The sequence below is a fragment of the Pogona vitticeps genome, chromosome 3 (assembly GCF_051106095.1).
Source record: "Pogona vitticeps strain Pit_001003342236 chromosome 3, PviZW2.1, whole genome shotgun sequence".
Lineage (NCBI taxonomy): Eukaryota > Metazoa > Chordata > Lepidosauria > Squamata > Agamidae > Pogona > Pogona vitticeps.
Window position 1 is genome coordinate 3,044,633 of NC_135785.1, and position 19,904 is coordinate 3,064,536.

A 19,904-nucleotide genomic window follows, 5' to 3' on the forward strand; every position below is an offset into this window, starting at 1 on the left:
TCTTTCCAGGAAGCAGGCAGGGACCCACAGCTTCTCTGTCCCAACATTCTGTCCTCCGTTTCCCCCGGGACCAGCTAGATCCCCTTTGGGAAATCTGGTTTCTGTGACTCCCATCTCCCAGAGTGTGGGACTGAGAGTAGACTGCCGGACTCCCCATCAGGACGACCCCCACCAGCCCAAGGCACCCAGCCGTGCACGCCAGAGACCGACAGCATCTGTACGAGCCTATGTGCTGGTCTTCCAAGAAGAGCCGGGCTGCAGGTTTCCACTCCAAACAGCAAAAGTTCAAACTGAATCCAGCAAAGGAGCTTTTACAGAGGACAGCAATTCACCGGAGGCTACGTAGTCCATTAGCGGATGCTGGGGGCTCCTCTTGGTTGCCAGATGCGAGATATTCCCACCATCTCTTTCTGACCTCAAGCATCGATGAGAAAGTGCACTGGCATTTTTACCCTCCTGGCCCCGAGCGTCCAGTCATTGATGGAACCGCTCCATAAGCTCCTGTGAGCATCAGAGCGCACCGGGAGCCTGGCCGCCTCGGATCGGGAAGGCTGGCTGGTCGCTCCCCGCTCCCCCCAGAGTATGCGCAGCTTGAGCGCTTAAGGCTTGTTGCACCAACGATGACGGAGGCCCTTAGCCGATAACATGGTTGCAAGGCTTGGTGCGTGGAACGAATTCCAGGGGCTTTGCTTGATGCAGGCGCTCCCTCTTGTGGGAATGGATGGATGAGACAAGCCAAAGCGGAACGTTCTTTGACAGGGAAAGGGGAGCCAAGGGGGTTTGTCCTCACCCTGTGGAAGGATCTTAAATGAGCTGCTTGCAAAATGCAGGGGAGATGATAGAAAATGCAAGGGGCATTTGCAATGAAACGTAGAACAAAGACCGTTGCACTTTGGAGACCTGAATACCTTAGAACTGATTCTCTCTCTCTCTCTCTCTCTCTCTCTCTCTCTCTCTCTCTCTCTCTCTCTCTCTCTCTCTCTCTCTATCTATCTATCTATCTATCTATCTATCTATCTATCTATCTATCTATCTCTATCTCTATCTCTCAGGAATGGCAAATTTAGAGTAGTCTATTGACTACATGGGTGGAATATAAATTCAATCAATCAATCAATCAATCAATCAATCAATCAATCAATCAATCAATCAATCAATCAATCAATCAATTCCCAGTTCTGAGATTTGCCTTCCAAAAAACGGGGGGCAGAAGAGACTTCTTCAAACTGTGCCTGATAGACAAGGAGGTCCTTCTTCTGTACCCACAAGTTACCTCCAACTCATGCCAACCCCATGAATGAGCCACCCCCAAAAGGTCCCGCCCTCAACGGCCCTGTTCGGCTCTTGTAAAGCCTGTGGCTTCCTTGAGGGAGTCAGTCCATTCATCCCGTATATGGTCTTCCTCTTTTCCTGCTGTCTTTCAACTTCCCCAGAATTTAGGTCTTTTCCAGAAAATCCTGCTGTTTCATGATGTGCCTGTTTCAACATTTTTACCTCCAGAGATCGTTTAGACTTCGTTTGAGGTTAAGGAAAGGGACGTGGTGGCGCTGTGGGCTAAACCGCAGAAGCCTGTGCTGCAGGGTCAGAAGACCAAGCAGTCGTAAGATCGAATCCACGCGACGGAGTGAGCTCCCGTCGCCTGTCCCAGCTCCCGCCAACCTAGCGGTTTGAAAGCATGCAAATGCAAGTAGATAAATAGGTACCATCTCGGTGGGAAGGTAACAGCGTTCCGTGTCTAAGTCGCACTGGCCATGTGACCACGGAAAGATTGTCTTCGGACAAACGCTGGCTCTATGGCTTGAAGAGCGGGATGAGCGCCGCCCCCTAGAGTCGGACACGACTGGTCAAAAATTGTCAAGGGGAACCTTTACCTTTACCTTTGAGGTTAAGGGCTGGGGGATGGAGAAAAATTTCTCATTTTAAACTTGTGCATCTCACAGCTTGGAATCTCTCTCTCTCTCTCTCTCTCTCTCTCTCTCTCTCTCTCTCTCTCTCTCTCTCTCTCTCTGTATCTGTCTGTCTGTCTGTCTGTCTGTCTGTCTGTCTGAGATAAGGTGGCTTATATGTCTATCTAATATTTTGGACTACAACACTGCAGACGTGTGTGTGTGTGTGTATGCACATATAAATGGGTCTTCAACACACACGCACACATGTTGTAGGTCCACAAGCATTTCTGGGAGGATTCTTGGTGTTGTCGTCCCAAGAAAATGGTGGGACGACGACTCTCCTCTCCAGAATCTGGTGGATCCAGAAAATGGGTTGGGTGGCAGCAGCAAAGGGGAAGAAGCTATTGTTTGCTCATGCCACGGGAGATGTGCTCAAGGCACAAAAACGTTTGTTCCTTCCAAACTTTTAGGATCCTTGCCATCTGGGGACGATGGGAGGGCATTCCCCCCCCAAGCTCTGGTGTGGTGGGTGAGTGGGTGGCAGATGCCTCGTCATTATCCTTTTTTCCCCCAAGAGAGGTTGGATGGCTATCCATCCAGAATGCTTTGGCCGTGGATTTTCTGTCGTGGGTGGACTCGGGCTTGGCCCCTGGGCTCCCCTTCTGACGTGACGGGTCTACGATTCTAGTTGGCAGATTCAGCCGGGAACATCTGGGCAGGTGTTCGGGGGCTTCCTTGCCATTGATGCTGAGATCCAGAAGCCCCCCCCTGCCCAATAGGGCTGCCCGAGAGGTTGGAGGCTGCCATTATTATCCGGGTTTCCAGAGCAGGTAGTAGGCTTGGCATGCAGTCTTTCGTGTCTCGGCGGTGGCGTCTGAATGGTGCCAATTAAGAGATCCCCTCCCCAATTTTCTCCTACGGGGGAGTGGGGCTGGTTTTATGGCCCCGATCAAAAGAGCCATGCCACCGAGATTTTATGGGGCATTTTACTGAGAGGTGTAATCCGGTGCTGGAAGGAGAGTGAGTCTGTCCCGAGGCTGGTTTGAAAATCCCAAGCAGACCTGGGATATTTATTTAAGAAAATAATCATCATTATCTTGAAACATGGGGCGATGTTTCTGTTTCTTCCTTCCACTGGGTCCCAGCAAACCACGCCCAAATCCTTAGGCAAACGGCACCTTGACACTGGCTCCCGGGGTGACCCGGATCAGGTCTCCCTTCCTCAGACAAACCAAATCTGTAGCAGATTTGCAAAGCAGTTGAGTGTTTTTCACTTTATTAATTTGTTTGTTTGTTTGATAGATGTTCTTCTGATAAGGGGACCCAAAATTCGGCTCACGATAGTCAAAGGAATAGAATTAAAAACATAAAACCTTTCTCTTCAGGCAGGCTTTTCCTTAATGGGAGGGATTTTAAACGGACGGCTGTGCTCGGTTGTTTTTAAGCTGTTTTCATATTGATCTCAGTTGCCGTTTTAATATAATACCTGTTCCGTCCTTTACTAATATTTCGTATACTTACAGTTTTGAGCTTTGAAATGCTATTTTTAACAATGTAAGCCATGTTGGGCCCTTTTGGGGGTGGGGGGGAAAAGGCGGGATAAAAACAAACAAGCAAACAACTTAAGAGAGTAAGACAGGCGGATGGAGGCCAAATTACCTTCTGAAATCAAAATACCTGCGCCTTGTGAGTGAAACGCCTTATTCAAATGGTGTGGTTTCTGCTTTTCTGGGAAGACTTTTGCAGAAGTCAGAAAATGTACAGCGGGTGATTTTTCTCTTCTTTGTTCCTGTTAGTCAGGTTTTGAACCTCGGGTCAGAGCCTATAGAGGAACTAATTATAAGTGCGGGCTGGATAGCTCCGTGGGTTCGGTCCCTGGCTGTGGAGCCAGAGGCTGGGAGTTTGCTTCGCTTCTGGGCTTCGTGGGAGTAAGAGCCAGCCTGAGGAGGCCTGGGGCCAGCTGCAGGGTGGTCTTCATGGAGCCACCAGAAAAGGGGATTCAGAAGTCACATTTCAATAAGTGGTGCCCCGCATGACGACGATAATTCATTCCCCTGAAATCGCTGTACAGCAAAATCATCATCATGCAAAAAAATAATCCCCATTGGAATGCATTGAAAACTGGTTAATGCGTTCCAATGGAGAAAATACCTGATCCTCCTGTGAATATCCTCCATAGGTGGCCATTTTGTGATCGCTGTCTTCCGAAGAATGAGTCCGGAAAACAGCAGGAAACTATTTTGCGAGCCGACAATCAGCTGTAAAGATTGTCATCTTGTGAATAAACAGTCTGCGAAGCACGGACCAAATCATTGTGAAGCGAAAATTGCCCATTGGAAACATTGTTTTGCAATTGCTATAGCAATAGCAAAAAAGTCATCGTCAAGTGATTTCATTGTTTAGTGGGGAAAGCGTCTAGCGGGGCACCACTGTATCTAGACTTAGGAAACCCTGGAAAAGGTTATCTTAAATGGGGGAGTCGACTTGATGTCACACACACAAATGAAAAGAAATTATAATCGCAAATAATAATAATAATGCGGTAATCAATTACGGAGTGTGCTCCAAACAGTTGCCTTCATTCTCCTAACATACCCACCGACCCACCACATTCTGTTGGAAATAAAGAACTGGCCGTGATCCTGCCACCTTCCGTGGTCATCAACACAGCTGTGGGTGTTTTAAGCTGCCGGCGTTTGGGGTCGCATCCTGCAAAACTGCCTCTAGGATGTCCTGTGGTTTCTGTGGCTCTGGTTTGCTTTGTACTCACTGTGTTTTTTCTCTCTCTCCCTTCTCCTCCTTTCTGTCCACCTAGGTCTGACAGAAACTCTTGGACTGTGAATTGAAACACAAGGTAATTTCCCAGCTGGCTTCTTTTGAAAAAAAAATGTACAAAAGGGAGGGTTTTTATGAGGCTCGGCGGGAAGCTGTATTCAGAAGAGTTGCCTGCCTTGACAAAAAAAACTTGACATCTTCATCTCTGGTGGATGGGAACGGAGGGGGTGGGTGGGGTGGCTGCTGTTGGCACGCATCTCTGATGTTAAAGGTGCCTTTCCAGACACAGTATCCCTTGCTTGGAGGGAGGGACCTGGCATTCTTGGGTTGTCATTTTAGTTTATAATACATTTCTAGACACCATTAAAAAAAAAAAAAAGCACATACAGTTCTCAGACCTCGGGATGAAGCCCTGACTCATAAACAGTCAAGCTAAAATAAAAACAGCTGGCTGCCCTTAAGACAGAATATGGAAAAACAAGAGTGGTTTCCTGTAGGCCCAAGTGTGAGCTGTGGGTGCATTTCATCAGTTCAGCAGGTGTGCAGAGTCTATCAGACAGAAAGCCAGATTAGATTGGTGAAAGAAAGGCCAATGATTTAAGATATGCTGTTGACACCCTCTTACGGGTAGAAAACCCCAATCCCTTGAGATGACTTTTGATGAAAGTAAAAGAAGAAAGTGCCAAAGCAGGACTACAGTTGAAAGTTTAAGATGACCAACGTCATGACTACAGAAGACCTACAGAGTGAGACTAAGAGTTGAAGGCCTTCTTCCATTTGGTGCAGCAGCAACACTGGGCTTAACTCTGTGGTTGGGCTGCATCAACAGCCATCGTCTTTGTGGTTGGCTACTGCTGCCATGTCATGAGCTGCTACATGGCCTCTATGCAGTTCCAAGTCATCTCCTTTCCCTTGGAAGGCTTTGCTGTTGACATGCTTGGCGACCCTTCAAGGACTTCTCCTAGGATGGGCTTCTAGACTAAAAGGTTTCCAAGCAGGCATGCCGGAAACCTGTGCGGTCCGGATCCAAGGGCATGGGTTAAGGCCCTAAATAGTGTGCCCCTGCCCTCACCTCCTGCACATATTAATTCCTTCCAGGTAGAAGCATCTGTTGCTGGGGCTTCTCTGAGGTGCTGACAAGGTCTTCCCCGCTTTCTTTCCACAGTAGGTGGACCCACGATGGCGTCTCCGGCGGAGAGTTGCATCCAGTTCACCCGACACGCCAGCGACGTCCTCCTCAATCTCAACCGCCTTAGAAGCAGGGACATTCTGACAGATGTCGTGATTATCGTCAACCGGGAGCAGTTCCGAGCCCACAAGACCGTCTTGATGGCCTGCAGGTGAGGATCAGGGAGGTTCCCCCCTCCGCGCCCGTTGAGTTGGGCCAAACCTGTCAGTTTCATGCACACTCCCAGATGTTCAGATGCTCAGATTCTGTCTCAAATCTATGGGATGAGAATTGAGGCAAATTCTCCACGAGAGGAACGGAGATAAAACCTTTACCCATCTTCACGGGTCAAATTCAGAGGGCGCTGCCTTTCATGTTCTCTTACATCTGGGATTCAGAAGGACGGAAATGGAATGAATTCATTTTTTCTCCCAGAATCAAACATTTTCAGCACGAAACTCTTTCCCTCTTTGCAAATTTTGCAAACACACAGTGCAGGGGGATGTAAGGTATGCACAGGGCGCTGGGTGCGATGTAGGGTGTGGCAGAGGTTTTGCAGAAAGCGCAAAGGGACTTTGTGAAAAATGTTAAAAATTAAATTGGGGTGAGGATGCTGATGGACCGTGGGTGCACGTGAGAGCCCACCTGTAGCCTCCTTTGGTCAAACTAGGAGCAGACTAGACATCCCGCTTTACTTTGGTCCTGAAGAATCCTAGACTCAAGGAGTGGGAAGGGGCATCTAAAGGCCATCGAGTCTGACCCCCTGCTCAAGGCAGGAATCCAAATCAAAGCAGATCTGACAGAGGGTTGCCCAATTTTCTCTTAAAGGCCTCCAGCCTTGGAGTGCTCACCACCTCCATCCTGAGGGGATGGGATCCATTGTCGTACTGCTCCAACAGTTAAGACATTTTTTCCTGATATTCAGCCGAAATCTGGCTTCCAGTACCTTGAGCCCATTCTTGCGCGTCCTGGAAACCTCCTTGAGGTTATAACAGTGGGGTTGACCTTTTCTGGTTGCACACTCTGAAAAAGTCCAGTTCGATGGGGCTGACTTCCAAGTGGGTTTTAATGACATGGTGTGGGGAGCTGCAGATTTTTCCATTTTACCTAGGCAGAAGATTGTATGATGGAATAAGGCGGCCGGGGATGCCTTTTCTGATTCTTGCTTTCTTCCCTCCCCCCCCCCCAGCGGCCTTTTCTACAGCATTTTCACAGATCAGCTGAAGTGCAATTTGAACATCATCACCTTGGATCCCGAGATCAACCCTGAAGGGTTTGGAATCCTCCTGGACTTCATGTACACCTCCCGTCTCAACCTGCGGGAAGGCAGCATCATGGCGGTCATGACCACCGCCCTTTACTTGCAGATGGAGCACGTGGTGGATACTTGCCAGAGGCTTCTGAACTCCAGGTGAGCTTTTCCCCAGCGTCGAGAGCCTCCATCTCCTCAGCGTGGACTCCTCATGCCACAGAGCTCCGAGTAAAATGATAATTGTTCTTCGGAGATGGGTGCTGAGTGCATCTCTGAGGGTGGAAGATGATGGGGGGCATGGGGTCCAGCAACATCTGGAGGTTCACCTATTCCCTGTTCCTGTTGTAGAATGAGGATGGGTGGTCAGGTGACACACCTCCTGCCTTGACAAAATTGCCGTCAGAAACGCTGAGTCAGAAATAGGCAAGAGAAGGAGGGATAAAAGATTCTTTTTGGGTTCAGCCAATTTCCGCACCAGGGCGAAGGATGTTATCTCGGTGTGGCTTGTTGTGTTTCTTTAACTAATAATAACCATGTGATGTCAAATGAATCCTGACTTACGGCAACCCTTTTCCAGGGTTTCCCAGGTAGAGAAGACTCAGAAGAGGTTTACCTGTTCTGTTCTTCTGGGAGGGGATCCCTGGGACTCCTGTGCAGCTGGCCCAAGGCCACCCAGGCTGGCTCTTTCTCCCAGGAAGCCCATTGGGGAAAATTGGAACTCCCAATCTTTAGGCTCTGCAGCCAGAGGCCTTAAACCCTTGAGCTATCCCACCAGTGTTTCTTTAACAACAAGAGTTGAGATGTTGTGTTCTCTATCATGGAAAGCATGAAGCAAAAAAAACCCCCCATCTGTTCCAAATGGAGAACTGTGCGCCAACTGTCCCAAAGTATGTCCCACAGTGATCCAGGACTTCGGTGTCTCTGGCCAGGAGGAGGGAAACGAGAGGGGCTGTCGTGATCAGAGGAAAATGGGAAAATAGGTGGTGCTTTTTAGTGTGGCTTTCCCCATCTCTAGGCCTACATGATTCAGTTGATTTCCCACTCCTTGGCTGTTTTCTTTGCCCGCGTGGCTCTTCCCAAACCAGCCTGTTTGTCAAAGAGAAGGATGGGCATTATTGGCCACAGCAGGGCCGGTGATCTATAAATGATGGTTAAGCCTCTCTCTTTTTTCCCTCTTTCTCTCTCCCCCCCCCCTCCATCATTCCCATGCTTCTTGCTGCGTTCAGTGAAACAGAAATGGTGTCGGCTGTGAAGGCTCCTCGGGAAGAGTTTCTGGCCGGCCGGATGCTAAGCCACCCGGAGATGATGGCGTACAGGCCGAGGGAAATGTCGGACAATAGCTTGCCTCTTCGGAACGGGCCGATTTGCGACGGGAGGGCCTTCGTCCCCGGCTTGTACGGCGGCCTCTCGGGATCCCCTCTCTCCTACACTGGATACAACGCCATGCCTGTCGGCGGTTACCTCTTCTCGGATGAAGAGCTGCGAGAGTCGAGGATGCCCCTCTCGGACGTATCAAGAGGCCACCCTTTCCCCAGAGAGCGAGCCCTGCCGTGCGGCGGGTCCCGGACGAGCACCACCGAGTACGCCCGGGCGGTGGCCGACGCCTCTCCTAGCATATGCCACAGCGCGGTCTCCTCTCCGAGGGAAGCGGTAGCTGAAGAGGTCAAAACCGATGTGCACTATAGCGCCCCCGCGGGGCCCAAGCCTGTCACCCCCTTGGCCCGTAACAATGCGTACTTTGCTCTGGACAAATCTTCGGGCAAGGACGAAGACCTGGCCCCGGCCGAAGAGGAGATTGGCCAGCGCTTTGAGCCGACCAACACGCCAGTCAATCGCAAGGTCCTCGTCAGCCCCCAGAGTCCCCAGAAATCGGACTGCCAGCCCAACTCCCCCACGGAGTCCAGCAGCAGCAAGAACGCCACCTGCATTGGCCCGGGCTCGGCCCCTCTGTCGGCCAAAAGCCCCAGCGACCCCAAAGCCTGCAACTGGAAGAAGTACAAGTTCATCGTCCTCAACTCGCTCAACCAGGGTGCTAAGCAGGACGGCTCCGAGCAGAACGAGCCGGGGACCCTCTCCCCGCGGCCCTACGTGCCCTCGCTGGCTTGCCAGCCGTCGATGGAGCCCGAGATGCTGGGGGTGCAGTCACCCACCAAAATGAACACCAACGGGGAGGACTCGACCATCCCTCAAGCGAGCAGGCTGAACAACCTGGTGAACAGGTAGGCGGAGAGAGCTACCTGCCACGGGAGGTTGGAACTTGCTGAGAGGGAGCTGGAAGACTCTTCCAGTTTGGCAAGAGGTTGAGTAGGAAGGCACGGAGAGATTCAGTTTCTCCTTCCATCCATCATCAGCTCCTTCCTTCCTTCCTTCCTTCCTTCCTTCCTTCCTTCCTTCCTTCCTTCCTTCCTTCCTTCCTTCCTTCCTTCCTTCCTTTTATCCATCATCAGCTCCTTCCTTCCTTCCTTCCTTCCTTCCTTCCTTCCTTCCTTCCTTCCTTCCTTCCTTCCTTCCTTCCTTCCTTCCTTCCTTCCTTTTATCCATCATCAGCTCCTTCCTTCCTTCCTTCCTTCCTTCCTTCCTTCCTTCCTTCCTTCCTTCCTTCCTTCCTTCCTTCCTTCCTTCCTTTCCTTTCCTTGTTGTGGCAGATGTTGAAAGGCACTGCATTTCTCCAATTTCATCTGTGCAGAAAGATTCCTCAGTTTTACTCTTCCAGTCTGGTTTACTCACAGAGACGCCCGTCCTGTTCCCCTGATCCCCTGTAACCCAGATCAGAAATCATAGTAACCCTTCTTTCTAGGGTCCCTTCCACCAGTGCAGTTTGATGGTGGTGGCGATAAAAATATTTGAAAATATGAAACACAGTCAAAAAAGAGACAAACGTTTTTAAAAAAGCATTGACTGGCATTATGTAACACTTGCAAGTTTTAACTAAAATCAGTTAAATGTCAGCATAATACCTATGCTGTTCCTAATATTGCTGTTGTTTTTTTTTTTTCAACTATGATGGGGTTATTTCTGAGATCTGCAGAGAATTGTAAAATTTTATAAAATTCCACAGTTTTGTTTCCAAAACCCTGATGATTCCCAGGGAGCCCTGAAACGTGTTTCATCTACAAGTGAATTATTTCTGTTGTTAAGTGTCCATATTTTCTTAATTTTTTTCCAATTCTCTAACTTCAGTTCTTTATTGAAGATAAATAATTGGAATGATGCTGATGCTGATGCTATGCCAATATATGAGCCTCGTGGCGCAGTGGTTAAAACGCTGTACTGCAAGCTAAAACTGTGCTCACGACCTGGGGTTCAAATCCCAGGTAGCCGGCTCAAGGTTGACTCAGCCTTCCATCCTTCCGAGGTCGGTAAAATGAGTACCCAGCTTGCTGGGGGGCAATGTGTAGCCTGTATAATTAAAAATTGTAAACCGCCCAGAGAGTGCTTGTAGCGCTGTGGGGCGGTATATAAATAAATAAATAAATAAATAAATAAATAAATAAATAAATAAATAAATAAATAAATAAATAAATGAATAAATGAATAAATAAATAAATAAGCATCATTGTTGGTGAAGATCATACAGCAGGCACTTGGTGGCTGGCTTTCTCCAACCTGTGCCCTGACTTCTCTTGCTGTGTCACATTTCCCACATAAGTGCAGACCCCGCTTTCCCGAGCATCCCCTTCTGGGTCACCCACGTTGGCAGCCCTTCCACTTTGGCCCGCGCTGTGCCCGAGGTCAAACAGCGACACGGATTTGCATACCTTGTAGGGGGGACGTAGGATCGGATTGTTCAAAGACTTGAAAGGTAGACATAAAAGAGGAGAGCCAGGATCCGTTCTCAGTCATCCCAGAGTGCAGGGCAGATAACACCGGGTGCCACTGACAGGAAGCCAGATTTAGGCTGAAGATCAGGGAAAACTTCCTAACTGTTAGAGCAGTACGACAAAGGAGCCCATGGCCTGAGGGGGGGGAGGTGGGCAGCGCTCCAACGTTGAAGGCGTTCAAGAGAAAATGGGACCACCCTCTGTCGGATCTGCTTTGATTTGTGTTTCCTGGCTTGAGCAAGGGGGTCAGACTCGATGGCCTTTAGAGCCCCCCTTCCAACTCCAGGATTCGAGGATTCTGGCGGCCCATCTCATCGGTTGATCCCTTCCCTAGGTCGCTCGACGGATCCCCTCGGAGCAGCGAGGAACAGTCCCCCTTGTACCTGCACTCCCCCAAATGCAGTTCCTGCGGCTCCCAGTCCCCCCAGCATTCTGAGATGTGCCTTCACACCCCCGGCTCAAACTTTGGAGAAGAGATGGGGGAGACGCAGTCGGAATACTCCGATTCCAGTTGTGGTAAGTCTCGGGGCCCCTCTTCTGGGTTGGTCAACTTGGGTGGGGCTGGAGGCCAAGCCTTCGCCATCACCCCCGCGGGCCATACCCAAATCTAGAAATGGCTCCGGAGTCAAAGACGAGACATGACCAGATGTCTGGTTCAGGGTTTTATTTTTTCGGTCCCAGGAGTGCCCCCCCCCCCCGTGCAGGAGAGCACGTTCCCCCACCTTGATTTTTTTCAGGAAGAAAATGTCTGTCTCTGGAAGTCAGGGAAGCTGGTGGGGGCAGAAACGGCTGTTTGGGCCACCGGGGGCACTTCGTTCATCTCTAGCCGAAATCCACAAGGGGCGGAGGATATTCAATAGTTGTTGTAGCTTTTTGGGGCTGTTTGGCCATGTTCTGAAACAGCCCGAAAAAACGTACAACAACCATCGGATCCCAGCTGCGAAAGCCTTCGAGAATACAGTGATGATTGCAAGACGAATGCCTTGCGCAACAAAAAAACGCTTTCATCTTGCAATTTTTTTTGGTGACTCGCAAGGCAAAATTTTCTATGATCGTGCTTTGCAAGACGAATAGGAACGCATTAATTAAATTTCAATGCATTCCTATGGGAAGCTGCGCTTCGCAAGACAAAATTGTCGCAATACGAAGCAACTCACGGAACAAATTATTTTCGTCTTGCGAGGCATCACTGTACAGTGGAGGATTCCTTCGTTGGTTGTTTTTTTTTTAAATGGTCTCTTTTAAGTGTCTCCCAGTTAAACCACCGCCAAAGAATGGCACCGGTAACGCCCCCACTCTGTGCTCATGTGTGTATGTGTGTGAGCCCATGGGCGCCCCCAAGCTTGCTTATCTCACCGCCCTCCCTCTTCCTCTCTCGGTCTCCGGCAGAGAATGGTACCTTTTTCTGCAACGAGTGCCACTGCAGGTTTTCGGAAGAGGCGGCTCTGAAGAGACACTCTCTCCAAATGCACAGTGACAAGCCGTATAAGTGTGACCGGTGCCAGGCTTCCTTCCGCTACAAGGGGAACCTAGCCAGCCATAAAACCGTCCACACAGGTACGGCCTCCCAGAGGCTCTCTGTTCAGGAGGAGGCGGTTGACGGGAGCAGCCTCGTGGCTCTCTCAAGTCCTGGGCCTGGGTTCGAATCCTTCCGTACCCCTCGGTGGGCTGCGTAGTTCCCGGCGGGTAGCTTGGTCTTGGTGTTCGTTTCGGCAGAATTCGAGTTTCAGAAAGGTTGCTTTTTTTTAAAGATAGCTGCTCCCAAAATCTTCCAGCTTGGCTAGGTGGTTGTTGGAGGGGGGATTCTGGGAGTTGTAGTCCAAGACGATTGCTTTGGCAAGTTGTGCCACAAATCAGAAGGAATGTGGTAGCGGAGGTGGCATGCAGACAGGGTAAACTGCATGACCGATTTTTTAAAGAAAGAAAGAAAGAAAGAAAGAAAAAGAAAGAAAGAAAGAAAGAAAGAAAGAAGAAAGAAAGAAAGAAAGAAAGAAAGAAAGAAAGAAAGAAAGAAAGAAAGAAAGAAAGAAAGAAAGAAAGAAAAGAAAATTACATTCTGGGTGACAGCAGGAGGAAACCCTTCAGCCTCCCCATCGCATCTTGGTGACGCCGAGAGACAGAGGGTCAATTTCCCCTGAATGGCTGGCTCAAAATGAAACTGAGCAGTTGAAATCCTAAGATTTCAGCCTTCGTTCTCTAACCGCCAGGGTGACAAGAGGTTCAACCCGTTTTGGAGGTCTAAGAATCTGCAACTTAGCTCTGTCCGAGGAGGTGCCTGAAAACCTCCCTGAAACGGCAACCCCCCAGAATTCCCCCAGCTGCCCTAGCCATGGGCTGAGGATCCTGAAAGTCGTCATTTCCCCCCCCCCCTCAAATACGATTCCTGCATGCCCTGGCCATGGGGGGGGGGAGCGCACTGGGATGGTCCTCCACCTTAAAAGTCTTTCCATTTATAAAGCACTCTGTGATCTGGGGCAAGGCGGGAGGATGTGAAACGTTCCAGATGTTTTGGTTAAATAGAATGAGCTTTGAGCCAGAGCGCAGGCAGTTCAAATAACTTCACCCAGGCCGTTTCCATCCCCCCCCCCCAAATCTGGATTTAGCCAGCTTTATTCTCTTTTGGCCTTGGTCTTCCCATCTCTGAAATGTGGGCAATGCTCATCTACCTTGGTGGGTTCTTAAGACTGCTGAGATCGTAGGGTACTACATGAAATGCCAGAGAGTTCAGGAGTTGAGGCTTCTGGCTTGCAAACCCAGAGGTTGAGAGTTTGAATCCCCCCCTGGGCCTCCTCAAGCGGGGATGGACTGGATGACCCCACGGGGTCCCTTCCAGCAATGCAGTGAATGACGATTAAAATAAAACTGGAAGCATCTCTGACGGATGGCTATCCAACTTCCTCTCTAAAAACCTCCAAAAGTAGAAGGGTCGTGCTGGCTAGGTGTTCCATAAACCGCCATCCCCCCCCCAAAAAAAGAGTTTTAATGGGGTGCGTGTCTTTGGTTGAGGGCCATGCCTTTCTGTGGGGCCCCAGGAGAGTCCAGCGATCCAAAACTTTCAAGCTGAAGAGCGGGTGAAGCCTCTCGTCTGAGGCTGGCTGCCGGGTGCTTGTCAGGAGAGCGTCTTCAGACCTTTTGCTCTGCTTCCTTTTTGTTTTTCCACCCTGGAACTCAACGGGTTCCGTTCTCTTTGTCGCGACAGGTGAGAAGCCTTACCGCTGCAGTATCTGCGGGGCCCAGTTCAACCGGCCGGCCAACCTGAAGACTCACACGCGGATCCATTCGGGGGAGAAGCCCTACAAATGCGAGACCTGCGGGGCGAGATTTGTACAGGTCGGTGCCCAGGAGGGGAAGAAAGACATTGACCAGTTTGGGTGGCAGTGGAAAGCCTAGCTTCCTGGCATCCTTCTGGGGAGGACCTCCTGCTTTACGGGGATGTGGTGGCGCTGCGGGTTAAACAGCAGAAGCCTCTGTGCTGCAAGGTCGGTAGACCCGCCGTCGTAAGATCGAATCCCCTTGACGGAGGGAGCTCCCATCGCTCATCCCAGCTCCTGCCAACCTAGCCTTTCGAAAGCATGTAAATGCAAGTTGATAAATAGGGACCACCTCGGTGGGAAGGTAACAGCGTTCTGTATCTAAGTCACGCTGGCCACGTAACCACAGAAATGGTCTTTGGACAAATGCTGGCTCTACGGCTTGGAAATGGGGATGAGCACCATGCCCTAGAGTCGGACACAACTGGACTAAAATGTCAAGGGAAACCTTTACCTTTACAGGCCTCATCTGAGTTGACTTTAGAAGCTCAGCCAGGTTGGGGCTGACTATTTCTTTATTTAAATTTTTATCCCGCCCATTGAGTAGCCAGGCCACGACTCTGGGCAGCTTACCAACAGCGTAATGGATAAAACATGTGATAAAACTGCAGTAATCAACTAATTAAACATCCCACAAAACCAAGTCTCTAAGAAGAAAATAAACTAATGCTTAAACTTAAAATATATTTTTATACTGTTTTGTTTTATTTTGTAAGCCGCCCCGAGTAGACATGGTCTAGAGGGGCGGGGTAAAAATCAAATAAATAAATAAATAAATAAATAAATAATAAATAAATAAATAAATAAATAAATAAATAAATAAATAAACAAAGAGGTGTGCATATGTATGTATTATGTATGTACGTGTGTGGGTGTAGAAATTAGAGTACACTAGGACTCCCTTATCCACAGGTACAGTATCCACTGATACAGTTATTTGTGGTCTGGAAACATGAAAATGAAAATCCCTTCAAATATAGTGGTACCTCGACTTGAGAACATCCCTACGTAAGAACGATTCGAGTTAAGAACAGCTCCGTTCGCAAAAATCTGTCACCGAATGTGGCAGTCCTGCCGGTTGGAGTTGGTAGCAGTGGGTTAGACGGATATGGTCTTGCAGAAAGAATTACTAGCAGTAGGATTAAGAAAGATATCCCGCCTGTTTCAATAGAGAATTAATGTTCGAGCTGTACAGTAAGACCCCCATATCTGTGTGGGATTGGTTCCAAGTCCCCGTCCCCCCAGTGGATGCTGAAAAACGCGGATGATACTGAATGCTGTTTTAATAGCAAGCCCAGTGGCTCTACCTCCCTCTAGTGGCCAGTTCTGCTAATGTCCCCTTTAGAAATATATATTTCTAGAGCTTTTCTTTTAATATTATTTTAAGCCCACGGATAAATGAGTCAGTGGATAGTGATCCTGCGGGTAAGGGGCGTCTTATTGTATGAGTCATTCTTTGGAGGTGGGCTAGCCCTCACCAACATTTAGAAGCCACCAGCCAAGAATGTGATTTGTATGGGAGCCCCTTCGCCTGATACCTCTTTCTCCTTTTCCAGGTCGCGCACCTCCGAGCTCACGTGCTCATCCACACTGGCGAGAAACCCTATCCATGTGAAATCTGTGGTACACGCTTCAGGCACTTGCAGACCCTCAAAAGTCACCTTCGCATCCACACCGGAGAGAAGCCCTACCATGTACGTGAAGTCCTTTGTTCCTCCCGCTTTCGATTTTGCACCCGTCCTCTTCCTTCTGGTTTGGGGATTTTTCTCCTCGTTGCGCGGTAAAGCTTAGCGTGGGCTGGTAAGGCTCTCGAAATAACAATCCCAGAGGCGTTTGGCTGGTGGCCCTTGGAAGCCGCACGCTGAGCCGGAAGGCATCCAGTGTCAAGAGCCCCAAGCCGAGGGTCTCCTGTCGGGGAAGCAAAGATCGGAACACAGAGCCCAGGGTCCCTTCTGAGGATGCTCCATCGGCCACCAGCGGTCCTCGACACCCACAGAGTCAACGGCAAAGCAGGGGAAGGAAGGAGAGTCATTTTCAAAGACTGTGCCCAGTATGAGTGCAATGGTGTAAGCAACAGCAGTGAATTGGTGCTGTCATTTACACACTTGGTCTTATGTGGGCATACGTAAGGAATGAAATTTGGGGGAGAGGGGCTATTACTACTACCACTAGTAGTGGTGGTGGTGCTAGTAGGAATAGTGGCAGTGGCAGTGGCGCGGCGGTAGTAGTAGTAGCAGTAGCAGTAGCAGTAGCAGTAGTAGTAGTAGTAGTAGTAGTAGTAGTAGTAGTAGTAGTAGTAGTAGTAGTGCCACCACTATACTAGTAGTGGTAATAGTACTTTTACTAGCACTAGTAGTAATGGTAGTAGTAGTGGTGGTGGTGCTAGTAGGAGTAGTGGCAGTGGCGGTGGCGGCAGTAGTAGTAGTAGTAGTAGTAGTAGTAGTAGTAGTAGTAGTAGTAGTAGTAGTAGTAGTAGTAGTGCCACCACTATACTAGTAGTGGTAATAGTACTTTTACTAGCACTAGTAGTAATGGTAGTAGTGGTGGTGGTGGTGCTAGTAGGAGTAGTGGCAATAGTGGTAGTAATGGTGATAGTGATGGTGATAGTAGTGGCAATAGTAGTGGCGATGGTGGTGATAGTAGTAGTGGTAGTAGTAGTAGTAGCCTGTCTATACCCCAACTTTCTGCATAAAAGTTCCTCACATGCAGTGGTGGGGGATTCTGGGGGCTGAGTAAGAGGTTTTAAATTGATGGTTGTACCTCACTGCATTGAATGTGTTTGGCTGTTGCTTTTTTAAAAAACCATTTTTAGTGGGGCATTTGTTTGAACCTTTTTAGTATTTGTATTCTTATTGTTTTTAGCTTTCAATATTGTTTTTAAGGATTTAAGCTGCCTTGGGTCATTTCTAAGGAGAAGGGCAGAGTAAAAATATTTTAAAGAAATAGTTTCAGATCAGGCAGCCGTGGTAGTCTGTGTTAGCCTAAAGTATATTAGGCAAAAACAAAAGAAAATATGAATAAACAAATGAATGAATGACCGACCCACAGGATTCTGCCATTGCATTCTTGATCACTGTTGTCAAGTTGTTTGCAGGATATGACCTTCCCAAGGCCTTGTCCTTTGAAAACCCTCCTCAGGTCTTAGAAATTCAAGGCCTGAGGTGATTGTTGTTTTTTTTTTTTTACGAATCCATCTAGTCCGAGCGAATTCATCGTAGTCCTGATTCGTTTCTCCTTTGTTTCCCTCCTTTCTCTCCCTTCAGTGTGAAAAGTGCAACCTCCATTTTCGCCATAAAAGCCAGCTGCGCCTTCACCTTCGCCAGAAGCACGGCGCCATCACCAACACGAAGGTCCAGTATCGGGTCTCGGCGGTCGAGGTGGCGCCCGGGCTCTCCAAGACTTGCTAAAACAAAAAAAACAAAACAGAACAGAAAAAAAAAACGGAAGAAAGAAAATTTAAACGGACAGCAAGACCTGTTGGCGTGGGAGGGATGGCGTGGGTCCGACGGCAGGAAGCCGGGGAGGGTGATGGCCAGAGGATGCGGAGCGCCGCCCTTTAGCCATCCCTTCGCCTGGTTCGGTTTTGCTCACATAGCGGAGTGCCTCTGGAGAAGCCCAGCGTGCAGGCAGGTTGGAAAAGCGGGGTGAGGAAAAGAAGAGAAATAACACGGGTTAAGGTTTATTGGATGTTAATTTTATTTTACTTTTTTGTTTCCCAGTTATGTGAATTTTTCAAATATAGAGTAAGGTGTGCGTGTGTGTGCGTGTGTGTGCGTGTGTGTGTACATACACACACACACATGGGTGTGTGCATCTCTCCATGTAACTTTGCGTGTCAGGGAGAGGTTCCGTAAATACTTTTCTTTAAAAATCTGTGTCGTGGGGGGGCGTGCAGAGTTCGGACCCGTCACAGCCAGGAAATGAGGAATGTATATCGTTTTACGGGAACAAATTTTATTTCTCTTTATGCAAAACGGCGTGTTTTTAATGAAAGAGAAGAAGATTGTATATGGTAGGAGAATAGAGAGGGCTTTAACTTTTTAACCAAAGGTGAAGGAATCTATGGCAGAGTTGTAAATATATGAGAATATATATATGCATAATATATATTATAAACCTTTATAATATATACTATGCATATATATATATAAACCTTTAAAAAGATATATTAAATATATAAATATAAATATATAAATATATATATATATATATATTAAAATGCATTGGGATCTCATGTTTGGTCTCTGCAGGCAGAAGACCAACCAGATTCTTTATTGTGACAGAGCACTTAACAAGATATTTTAAAAGTATTGCATCGATATTAGTGAGAAAATATTTTGTCTAAGAGCATTGAGTGTGTATTTGTATTTTTTTGCAAAGTGAAGGTTTACAATTTACAAAAAAAGTGTGTGTATTAAAACCAACAAAGCTGCAGAAGGAATTTAAAATAATATAAAGTGTAATTTTTTTTTCAGTTTTTTTTCCCAGTCTGTATATATGTGTACAATGTTTGTTTGGGATTTTATTTTATTTTCTCACAGTGCCTTTCTTTTCGACTAAATTAGAGCCCTGTTTGAGGTACGGTCTGATGTTTGCTTACAAAAGGGTCCTTCCAGGGCTCTTGATGGAGAATGTTAGGGTGGTTGTGGTTGTTATTATTTTCTTAAAGAAAAAAAAAAGAATCATCATAATTTGGTCTCATTTTATGCACTTGTGTTACAATCAGTCGATCTCGGGAGACAGGGTTTGGGCTACATCAAACTGCATTAATGCGTTCTGTAAAATATAGCTGTACAAACTGAAGAAAAAAAATAATAAAACAGCAGAAAGCAACCATGAGTGAGTTGGCGTACTGCGTTTTCTTTCTTTCCCTGAGAAGTAAGGATATACCGTATTTTTCCTTGTATAAGACGCCCCCCCCACTTTTCTGATCCAAAATTAAGAAATCTAAGTGGGGCTTGGCAAGGGAAAGGGATCAAAGCGCTGCAGGATAGCTGTGATCCCCGCTTTCCCCTCCACTTGTTTTTGTTCTCTCCTCAGCTTACTTCCATGTATAAGACGAACCTCGATTTTTAGTCTAAAGATTTTAGACAAAAGTATAGTCTTATACATGGAAAAATATGGTAAATCCACACTTGCCTTGTTCTGGAAAATTCGCAACATCGTTCTCTTGCGAAGGAGAGCAAGGGATTGCTCGATGCAAAAAAATCTGAAGCACTGAATGGTTTGTTTGTGTCTTGGGGAACAATCATTGGCCGGTCTTTTTCATGCTTGCTGGATATGATTGGCTTCTCAAAGGGGACGGACATCAGAGACGTTTTATGCACTATACAGAGACCTCGAGGGGTACAAGAATCTACAAGAAGGAGTGCACCGCCAAGGCTGATGAAGACTCCTGTGGGATCCAAAAGCTTGCCCACTTCTCTATAAAGTCTTGGGGCTTGATCCTAATCAAGCAGAGTCGGGGCCCGCCTGTGGGTTTGGGTTGTGTCTCTGGTTTCTCTATAAATCATGCTCTCAACACTACCTGGTATATTGCAAGGGCTCCAGATGTGCCTCCTTCTGCGCGTCTTGTTTGTTACCAGTGTCTCGCCCTTTCTCATCTGGGGATAACGGGAGAGGTAGCTGATCTCAAAGGCCCCGGGTTTCTGCTTCAGATCTCGGGAATACTTCTGCAGCCTCTTTCAC

The 19,904-nt window shown here is 48.0% G+C and overlaps 1 protein-coding gene across 3 annotated transcripts in view; it reads left to right on the top strand.

Moving 5' to 3' along the window:
• Positions 1-17,766, top strand: part of BCL6 (BCL6 transcription repressor) — a 31,685-nt gene extending 13,919 nt beyond the window's left edge. The window contains exons 2-10 of one of the 3 annotated variants that reach the window (XM_072996365.2): positions 4,705-4,743; positions 5,830-6,004; positions 7,022-7,243; positions 8,311-9,303; positions 11,240-11,421; positions 12,295-12,462; positions 14,105-14,235; positions 15,773-15,910; positions 17,480-17,766. In XM_072996365.2, coding sequence (XP_072852466.2) covers positions 5,844-6,004; positions 7,022-7,243; positions 8,311-9,303; positions 11,240-11,421; positions 12,295-12,462; positions 14,105-14,235; positions 15,773-15,910; positions 17,480-17,623 — 2,139 coding nt within the window. In that variant the 5' untranslated portion in view covers positions 4,705-4,743; positions 5,830-5,843 and the 3' untranslated portion in view covers positions 17,624-17,766. The remainder of the gene's footprint in view (positions 1-4,704; positions 4,744-5,829; positions 6,005-7,021; positions 7,244-8,310; positions 9,304-11,239; positions 11,422-12,294; positions 12,463-14,104; positions 14,236-15,772; positions 15,911-17,479) is intronic. The other 2 variants (XM_072996366.2, XM_072996367.2) reach the window with 2 other exon arrangements.
• The last annotated feature ends 2,138 nt before the right edge of the window (positions 17,767-19,904 follow it).